This window comes from Polistes canadensis, unplaced genomic scaffold (genome assembly GCF_001313835.1).
Source record: "Polistes canadensis isolate GaletaPanama2010 unplaced genomic scaffold, ASM131383v1 scaffold_208, whole genome shotgun sequence".
Lineage (NCBI taxonomy): Eukaryota > Metazoa > Arthropoda > Insecta > Hymenoptera > Vespidae > Polistes > Polistes canadensis.
Window position 1 is genome coordinate 9977 of NW_014569755.1, and position 11658 is coordinate 21634.

The 11658-nt window shown below is 28.3% G+C and overlaps 1 protein-coding gene across 1 annotated transcript; it reads left to right on the plus strand.

Annotated features, from left to right (window-relative positions):
- Positions 1-3689: 3689 nt before the first annotated feature.
- Positions 3690-6460, plus strand: LOC106789950 (sphingosine-1-phosphate lyase; the record flags this gene model as incomplete). Its single annotated transcript, XM_014754530.1, is given in 9 exon segments — positions 3690-3933; positions 4020-4173; positions 4343-4558; positions 4642-4850; positions 4927-5163; positions 5245-5454; positions 5525-5763; positions 5852-6119; positions 6195-6460. Coding segments are annotated over 8 exon segments (1662 nt in total). The 3' UTR covers positions 6333-6460.
- Positions 6461-11658: the final 5198 nt, after the last annotated feature.

The window sequence follows — 11658 nt, forward strand, 5'->3', positions numbered from 1 at the left end:
AATGAGTTATTTTCAAATTCAACAGCATGGTTGAATCTTTTGAGAATAGCTCGTTGGTCATTTGATATTGCTTGATATTTCTTTGCTCGTCAATAATTTATAGTGGTTTTTTAAGAATGGAAGTAACTAACATAGTTTGCTGAATGTTTCAGGTTACCATCGTGGGACTTGCCATACCACCCACCATACATCGAACATAATTTTTCCTAAAAATAAATCGAGTATTAACAAAGTATGATCTTAAATGATATTTCATTTAAAAGACAAAAAATACTTGAAAATCATGATAGAGTACAATACCATATCGAATTCCCATTACAATATCATATCATTTTCTAATTTCCTATTACACACAGTTTCCCCACTTTTCATTATTCATTTCATTCGTAGAAACTAATTATCTTATAATGTTTTTTAATGTCTCTTTGATTTTTTTTTAGTGGTATAGAAGGATTTAATCAATTACTATATTATATATTCAATTAATTTTCATTTTATATTGTTTCAGAATATGATTAATTTCCATGCATTTGTAAGTATTGGATTTTCATCTAAAAAAAAGGAACATGCTTTCGATGCACATTCATTGGATCTTTGCAAATCTAAACTAATATTTCTTTTTTCTTTTTCAGGTTCGTTTCCAGTATTTGTTTCAATGGGTAGCGAGTAGATTCTTTCTTTGCGAAGAAAGGTCTACTTCAGGGATGCAACCCTGCCCACGCGAGCCATTCCTATTTCCATTGATTGGGAGATATCATGTCCTTACCTAAAATTTCCACTCCCTTCCCCCTCACCAAACGATCCTATTTTTTATTTTTTGTTGGCAGGATTAATTATGGGAGACGATGCAAAATTCTTTTCAAGAAGAGGTGAAAGGGGGACCGGAAGTGAACAGAGTTATGGTAAATGGTAGTATTTTAATATTTTTATTACTTTAATATTGCATCGCACTCGTGAGAAAAATCATTGTTAATGCACTTTCATGTTTTTACAAGTACCATGGATCAGTCCAAATTTTTACAGGTACCATGGATCTTTTTACAAATACCATGGATTAGTCGAAATTTTTATAGGTACCATAGATCAGTCCAAGAGAAGGCAGAAACGAACCAAAAAAGGACTGAGTTTTGGTAAATGGTAGCAGAAAATAATTATTTCTATAACTAAATGTGTGTGAATATTTTTAATCCGTTTATGGTTTTTTAGATAGCATCACATATTTAGGATAGTTACTTTTTTAAGCACTTTCTTTTCTTTTTTTTTACAGATATGCACCATAAATTATGTACATTTATTTTTATTATACTATATTTTAGGTAGATTGCAAATTATTAAATATAAAATATTCCTAACTTGTAATTTCCATATGCGCATATATTGAAATTATACTAAAGTGTATTAGTTTTCAATAAAATCATTGATGTAACTTGAATTTWWTTCAGATGCACTCCTCGTTTTCATTTTCTTATTCAGTTTTCAAACTTTCCTCTTCATTCTCGATAGTAATTAATTGTAAGGATTTTTCGAATTAAACTCTTAGGGTGGGGCCTAAGAGTGGGGCTCATTAAAAAACGTTTTCAGGGTGATCATTTTCTTTGGTTTCAATTTCATTCGGATGGGGACATCTTCAGGATGCACATCTCGGGTCTTCAGAAGCGGTTACCTCCTCGTGGTTAGACCTGGGCAATGGTATTTTACTTTCAATATAATGTTTATCATATTTTATATGATATACATTCCATTGCAAGTAAAATCCAGCCAAAGACCGCTTACCATAAACATTATAATTGTAATTAGTTTCTTTAAAATCCCTAATTAATATAATATCCTTATTCCTTTATCTTTTTCGTTCCTTTTATCCATTTAATATACAGAAACTAATTACTTTATAATGTTTAATAATATTAAATTTAAATTAATGTAACTCGAAATCTCTCTCCGTATATATAGATACATGTGTATATATTGAAGATATACTTAAACGGTTTAGTTTTTAACGTAATTATCGTTATTACTAAAATTTTATTTTGATTCACTCCTTCATTTTTGTTTGGTCATTTTGTACTTACACTTTCCTTGGTTATATCGATAATAATTGTATTGTTTTTTCAATGAGACTGTTAGTAGTGGGACCTAAGAATGAGGAATCTTAGAAAGGGCTCTTGGTTGAATATTTGTTTTTCGCTTAGATCTTTTTTGAGTATGACGATCTTAAGGATGCAAATTTTTCATGGGTTTTTAAATTAATTAACTGTTTTTACACAAGTAATTTGAATTTGCTATTTAATTACATAAACTACTATTCGGACTACATACAATAGTTTATTATAGTATTATTTTTTTTTATTATTATTCTTATTAATAATACTAATAGTGGTAATATTAATAGTAGTACTTCAGAATATAATAATCTAATTTTTTAAAAATCACCCTAAATTTTTCTTTACAGGTGCTTTATGAGGCCATTCACACGAAGGTAGATAGAATTGTGAAAGGTGTAAATTTATCTTATTAACATAATTATTTTGATTTACTTTAATCTAATTAATAATAAGTTACTAGGAAATAAGAAAGTTTCAGAAATATTGAAATTCTAGTAACCTGGCTAAGCCGATATTGATAATAGTAGTGCTCTACTTACCATCAGAATTACCGACAGTAAAAATTATTAGATAATTAGGCGAGCAATTATGGATTTTAAATGAGCAATTATTGAGCAATTAAGAGCATTTATTCTTTTTTTTCTGTGGTGAAAATTTTTCTATTGTCGGTAATACGACTTACCGACCGAGATCTGATGGTAACTTACCAACAGAATTACCGACAGTAAAAAATTATTAGATAATTAGGCGAGCAATTATGGATTTTAAATGAGCAATTATTGAGCAATTAAGAGCATTTATTCTTTTTTTTCTGCGGTGAAAATTTTTCTACTGTCGGTAATTCTGATGGTAAGTAGAGTACTACTATTACCGATATCGGCTTAGCCATGTTACTAGAATTTCAATATATTTTAAACTTTCTTATTTCCTAGTAACTTTTAATAGCAAGTAGTCTAGACAAAGTGAATGTGTAATTAAATTCTATATACATTTAATAACAAACAACAATTAAAAATCTAATATAAATATTTTGTTTTAATTATTAATTAAAGGTGTTTACTCGTTAAGAACGATTGTCTTGGAACAAGTACAGAGAAAAAGACTTACTAGATTAAAAAAAATAAAACCGATATCATATTGTAGTTAGAAAGACCGGAGAAAAACGGACAAACAAAAAGTCAGCAAGTGATTGAAAAGAAAAAACAAAAGAAATCTTTATTGCTTTACATTTTTGTTTTTTTAGTTATTAATTGATAAAGTGTGCAATTAAAGATTTGAAATGTGCAATTAATGTGCAGATAAGAGCACTTATTCATTTTTTTCTGCTGTTAAGGTTCCTTGCCTGCGTTCCTACGATTAATTAGGCTCAATAATTAGATTGTCATTAATTAACATTTACTATTCCTGCACTATTTTGTTTTATTGTTTATTGTAAAACATGTGATAATATTGTTAATGTTTTTTCGTAGTTTAAATTAATTTATTATTAACATAGTAGTGACTTTAGAAGTTTTCTGATTATAATAATATTATTTATTACAAAAGTATTATTTTGTTTTCTAATGATTTCTTTGTTATATTTATAAGGAATGTATGAGTAACTATAATGCCTATAAACAGATTTTGGCATTGACTGATTCCAAAGTACAAAATAGATTAGACTTCAAAAAGCATACATTTCTGAATTGCTCTACAAGTTTTTAAAGAGATAAGACGGTAACGTCATTTTCGAAAGTCACGTTATTTTATCATTCCAACTAGAAAGTATTAGGCAAGTTCTTTTTCCACAACAGTAATAATATTATTTTTGAAGGATTTTTTAAAAATCAAGGTACTAATATATACATTGATAAATGACATATTTCTATATAAGAAATAAGATTTATAATAACTAAATTATAACTTTGTATTTATTAGATATATAATATGGGTATTCATTGTATGGATAATTTGAAAGGAATTGTTAACTATTTCTTTCAAAATAAAGAACCATGGCAAATAGTTAGTGTAACTACAACCACTGTACTTGGAACTGTTTGGATATGGAATTTTATTTTCTGTCAAGATGAATGTAAGTACTATCAGATTTTTATCATTTGGCATTGTACTTACTGTTAGGATTGTATTAAATAATTATTATACAAAATGTCTAACGCTTTTATGACTTTACAATGTCAGTATATATTCTATGTATGAAAACAAAAAAGAGAATCTTAATATTATATTTTATATATTTACAGCTATTGTTGTTCGAGGGAAGAAGCAATTGTTTAGATTAGCTCGTTATATACCTTCCATTAGAGAAAAGATTGAGAAAGAATTGTTAAGTATTAATGACAATTTTGAGAAAGATGCGTTGCGCAAATTTATGAATACTCCATTTATTATTGAACTACCTAAGAATGGTCTAAAATATGACGAATTAATAGAACAAGTAAAAAAATATGTACAAATGGGTAAGATTATTAATATAAAAACTTAATTATATATTAAAACATTTATCATTGAGATAAATATTAATGTAGCTTACACATTTAAGGTGATTACGATTGGAAAAATGGGAAAGTATCAGGTACGGTTTATAAAAATGATGAAAATCTCATACGCTTAATGGCTGAAGTTTATGGTTATGCATCATATACTAATCCCTTACATCCCGATGTTTTTCCTGGTGTGTGTAAAATGGAAGCAGAAGTTATTAGAATATCTTGTCGTTTGTTTAATGGCGATGAGAATTCATGTGGAACTGTAAAGTCTTAATTTATATTTCATTTTTCATTGAAACAAATAGAAATCATTCTGATTTTGAAATAAATTATTTTAGATGACCACAGGTGGTACAGAATCAATAATATTAGCGTGTAAAGCTTATCGAGATTATGCCAGAGAAGTGAAAGGTATTAAAAAACCAGTAATGATAGTTCCAGTTACTGCGCATAGTGCATTTGATAAAGCTGCACAATACTTAAATATAAAAGTATGCACAGTACCTGTCAATCCTCATAGTTGTACAGTTTCTGTTAAAGCTATGGAAAGGGCTATTAATAAAAACACAATAATGGTAATAAGATAGTATTCTTTTTAAAATGATATCTTTTGTGTAAATTAAAATAGGAAAATATATTATACATCTATTTTTTAGCTGGTATCTTCAGTACCTAATTTTCCATATGGAACAATGGACAATGTAGAAGCTATTTCTGCGCTTGGCATAAAATATAATATACCAGTTCACGTAGATGCTTGTTTAGGTGGATTTCTTATTTGTTTTATGTCGCAAGCAGGATACGATTTACCACCATTTGACTTTAAATTACCTGGCGTAACTAGCATATCTGCTGATACACATAAGGTATTTTAATAATGTTCATTAATAGAAAATTTTAATGAATTTCATATTATTTGTAAATTTTCTTTCACAGTATGGATTTGCACCAAAAGGATCTTCGGTCATACTTTACAGAGAAAAGAAATATAGACATCATCAATATACTATAACAACAGATTGGCCTGGTGGCATTTATGGTTCGCCCACTATAAATGGTTCTAGATCTGGTGGAATTATAGCATCATGTTGGGCTACTTTAATGTATTTCGGTTATGATGGATATTTGGAGGCAACAAAAAAAATTATCGATACTTCCAAATACATTGAAAATAAGTACGAATTTGGATACCATGCATGTTTCAACATGGAATTGTTTCTTTCATTCTTTTTTCATACCATGATGTATATTTATTCTCTACAGATTAAGACAAATGGATGGAATTTTTATTTTTGGTTCACCTGTTACTTCGGTAATTGCATTAGGTTCCAAGGACTTTCATATCTACAGATTGTCGCAAGCACTTAGTGCAAAGGGATGGAATCTAAATCCGCTTCAATTCCCTAGCGGTATTCATCTTTGTGTTACACATGTTCATACTGAGCCAGGTGTTGCAGATCAATTTTTAAACGACGTTGAAACTGAATTAGAAAGCATATTAAAAATCCCAGATCTTCCAGTTGAAGGAAAAGTGAGTCTTAAATGTCATATTATCAATAGATATATAATACAAATATTAATAATAAATATGTTATATTTTTTTAAGTTGGCAATGTATGGAATGAGTCAAGGCATACCAGATAGAACTGTGGTCGGTGATTTTGTCAAATCATTTTTAGATTCGATCTATTACACCGGCAATCAAAAGGAAACGAACGATAAGAAGAATAATATACCAAATTAAAAATAAAAACAAAACTAAAACTAAAACATTGCCCATTTCCACAGAAGAATATACACAAAATAAAATTCCAGTATCCTTAGTGATACATTATTTCTAAAATTTTATGCACAAAACAAAAAATTGATTAAATTTATATTGTACATTATATGTTTATTAAAAAAAAAAAAAAAAATACTATTATATATTATACGTTTACATATACATATACGTGTAAAATTATAATAAATTTATATTGTTATTATACGTAGGATTTTTGCGTGTATGCGGTCATTTATGTTCGCTACTTGAGTAATCGATATTACTTTGAATATTCCCATTGGTTTTGGTAATTGTTCATTTTTTTTCTGTCTCTTATTATATTTTAATTTTATTTAATAAAACGTGGTAAAAAAAAAAATAAAGGAAAAAGGGGAAATATGAAACTTTAATTAATTCAATATAATATATTAATTTTTAGGTATACTCTTTTTTAATTCTGCGATATATTTCAATTCTTTATCCCCAAGTACTAAACTGAAGAAATTGCAGAGGTAAATCATGCATAACTCATCGCATACGTGGTTTCTCAATATTAATATGCCATGGTATGGAGATTATTTTATGGGGGTCATGAAAATAGTTATGGGGGCGAATACCGATGTGATCCTCTCGAGAATATCATGTCATTTTTATTCTCTGCTTTTACCAGTCTATAAATCCATCGAATAAAGATAGTTGATATCTTTTCACACCTACTTGTAGAGGATACTTTACATTTTCAAACTCGTTGAAATTTTTCATAAAAATCTGAATGCTATTATAAGAGAAAGTAATCGCGATAGTGAGAAGATAGAAAAGTAATATATTTTATATTACACGCGCGCGAAGCGAATAACATCTCGAGAATTATTTTTATCTTTTATTTCAAATTTATATTTTTTATTTACCTTTTTTTTTCCCAAAATAATTTAAGCAAACATATATATGTATTTATTAAAATTTATATTAATATGTATTTATTTATTTATTTATTTAAATAAATACATATTAATATATAACAGCTTACGGGTGATTAAACGGGTCAGGAAGCTTTAGCATCATTGTTTTCTAACTTAAAACCTTTCATTTAGCATACCGCATTATTCACTTGTCAAAATGATGCACGGGTAATTAATTTCAAGTCTTCCATATGCATTAATGTCATCTACAAAAAAAAAAAAAAGAAAGAAAGAAAACTGAAAGAAAATACGACAAATATTTGAATATATTTTATATAAATGAATATATAATTAATTTAATATATATATTTTATAATAATTTTAATATATTTCTTTTCGTGTTTTGTTTATTCCAGGCTCGATCACATTTTATATCATATTGATTATAACATTAATCTTTATGGTTACAATAGGTATCGACATCATAGATCTCGGTAATTAAATTTTTCTTATTGAAAGATATTTATGATTTATTATAAAAAATTTGTGTATTTTGAGGACAATAACAAACCTTTGTAACACATTTACATTATGCTCTTAGGTATGTTTCTAAAAACGACATTTATTCCTGTGGAAGAATATCAAAGTAAACTCAAGACCTATGTTATACCATTACCATGAAACATTTTCCAGCATCGTACATATTCCCTCGAGAAAGAAGAACGTATATTGCTTGAACTCTTAACGCTTGTTTTTTTTTTTTCAAGGTAAGAAAAAAAAAGTGCAACGAAGATAGAAAGGTGTATCTCAAAAAAGAAAAAGAAAAAGAAAAATAAAAAAAATAAAAAAGTGTAAATTATGTTTGTTCCTTCTCATTAAAAATAACTTCATATAAGGTATGATTTATCGGGGCATAGAAGCACGGACGAGAAATATCGTTTAAATTGAAATAACCGTTCTCCTTTAAAAACGTAGGTGTCCAAACGAAAATAAAAAAAAGAAATAAAATTTATTAATTCATCCTCGACTTTGTGGTGCAACTGAACGATATTTTATATTACATGGTAATGGATATGAAAGCTATTAAAAATGTTAACTTACTGACTAATATGTGTGCTCGTAGGATTTTTGATCGAAATCATGAATGTTAGTTGCAAATTCGAACAGATTACATTTATTCGATCTCTATCGTATATAACGTGTATAAGTGCATACGTAAACATTTACATGATAGTTTAAAATATCGTTTTAAATTACTGCCATGCACATTAATTCATATAAATATTTTATTTTATTTTATTTGTTTCGTAAAAACGTTAGTACGAAATATCGTTGCGCTTAAAAACGTTGATGAATTTTTAACGAACTAAGAGGTCGTCGTCAAATCCACGTATTTTTAATATACAATATTAAAATTAAGTCAGATCGCGCGCGTTATCGTTTATTTATTAATTAATTCAGAATTAATTACATTGCTTTAATACGCGTCTAATAGTCACGTATTCGTATCTCGAACGGTTGGAAACTATCTTGGTACGGTTTTAAAATGAAACTACGGTGAGCATAAATTACAGATAGGAGACGCCGACTGTAAACAAAGTTTAGTGAGTTAAGAAGAAACTCGAAAAAAGTCTTCCATGAATGTTGCACATATATATATGCATTTATACATGTATTCGATATCGTTAATACAAGACCCGTACATTTGCAAATGCTGCAGTCCAGTTATTTTGGAATATCGCCAATGATTCCCAATGTGCGGTAAAAAAATCAACACTTCCTGACCACTGTAATAAAAAAAAATAATGATTATAAAGAAATTTATATATTCGTTTACTCCTTTCGCGAGACATATTATTTATATTAATAATTATTTATTTAAATAAAAATTGTATACACCTGTAGATAGGCATCACTTTATACTCGTTAGTATTACTGCTTACAAACGCCATCTATTAATATCTAATTTTTGTCTACGTTTTATTATGTAGCGAATGATTTTATCGACCGAGTACAAAGTGTTGCCTCTCTTCAGGCGCACTTTTATTATTTTAAATAAATCAGTTTAATTAGCGTAGAAGATAGGATCTTCGTAATTAAAAAATATAAGAATTAAAATGAATTTTAATATTTTTAAAGGTAAATGTGTATTTCATTTTGTAACAAATTATAATATCACAATGGTCTAAGTAAAGTTCACGATGTTGATATAACTTCATTATTACGGCTTCGGCTTCGGCAGAACATTCTCGGACTTCCTAGATATATATACACACATGTATACGCATGTATCGTAACATTACATTAGGTTTCTCAATGTCGTTTGTACATGTATATTACAACGAACCGGTCAGAGTGGAATTTGCACGGGTAGTCACACCACTCGGAGAATTGCCGATGCGGCGAGGATTGTATGCACAAGTAATTGAAAATATTCCAATCGGCACCAACGTCGACCCATTTCCAAATTGAAACTTCGAACCGTCGTTAGGTTAATAAAGTTTGTAAGAGAAAGAAAAAGAAAGGGAAAGAGAAAGAGAGGGAGGAATATAAGATAAAAAGAAAAAGATCCGTTGATATTACTTTTCACATGATTCCCCATATTTCGATTAGAATGTTATTACACCTAAAACCAGATATAAAGTTTCAACAAAAGTACACATAGTATGATGGAATAAAAAGATCAATCTCGATATTGTTAGATGTGAAATTTTTGTTGTAAATTAATATATATATATACATGTGTGTATCAAATATTTTTTTGTATTCACATTCATTCTTTGGTTAACCTCGTAGATAGATCGATAGCACTCTACTCACAGGAAGGTGTATTAAACTAGTTTGATTCTTTGGCTACTATCGGAAAACGCTCGAATGGCCTTGGTTATAGCGATAGCAAAAGTCGATATATATATATATAGGTAGGAAGATTACATATATAATACATATATAATATATATATATATATATATATTATATATATTCTTTACTAGCTTCTAAGATAAAGAGAAAGAAGACGAAGAAGAAGAAGAAGTAGGTAGAAGCAGAAACTGTTTTAAGCTTTTCATTCCTCTTACCGAGTCGTAGAAGTCAGCCCTATTTCACAGTTTATCGGTGCACGATAAAAGAGGATATCGCCAATCGACGACGTATCTACGAAATAGAGTCATCAGTGTCTGTAAAGCACATTCGATCGCACGAAGAAGAATCGTTTCGTAAGATCGTTACTAAGATCCTTCTTTCCATCTTTTTCTTACTCTTATAGACTATTATCTTTTACGGATAAAAGATAATAATGTCGAAAAAGAGATAATATATTTGTGTGCATGTATATATATATATGTGTGTGTGTATATATTCTCTTTCTACGTTTCTTTTTTCTTCTTCGCTCTTTAGATTTTTTATTAATACTTATTAATAGATTCATCATTGATTAAACTCGAGAAAAATAATAAAAAATTATCCTGAACTATGAAATCATTTCATTTATCATTGAGAATATTATTGGCAACACGTTTGTTCCTACAATCGTATATAGGAATAAAGCACTTTTGATATATCTCTTTTCATATTGTTCGTAACACTTGCAGATAATATATTTATCAATGGGTGTATCCCAGTATCGTTAAATTTAACATTGATTACTGTCATTTCAACAAAATATCTACAATTGGGCTGGCTATTCGTAGAAACCACATAACGCGAGGCGTTCGCGAACTATCAAATCATTTGAACAATGAAACATTTTACGGTTTCCTTCCCATCATTACTTTTCATAGTTTCAACATTTATTATTCAATTCATATGCTAACAAATCATCTTTCGTTACACAATGTATTTATTCACTAAAATTCAATCTTTTAATTCTATGGGAGTCTCGCGTAACTTTAAAGTCACGCGTACCGATAAATTAATATTCTTTTTTTTAATCTAATTTTATTCTCCAATATATGACGCGCACATACAATGAGTTATAGAAATATTTGTACCGGCATTGTCAATTGGAAACAATCAATATTTCCTTGTAATATAACATTTTCAAATTTTTATACGCGAAAACATATTTTAGGATTATTCAATTTGTCTATTGATATAAATTTGAAAAAGAAAAGTAAAATTTTAAATAACTTCTTATATATATATATATTTTTTTTTTTTTAATTTGTTTGTAATCATCGAAAGAAATCGGATAATAAAAAATTAAATAATTATTTATACCGTTAGAATTATTTTTATAGCAATCATTTGTATAACAATCATTTATACATACAAGCATTTATTATAATATACGTAGTATTACTATATCGAACGCGTTTAGATAACGACAAACTAAACGGAACTGAATTTCTGTTGATGGACAGTAAACGCGATGCACTGACAACGTCGAATCTATTGTTTCTATTAGATAA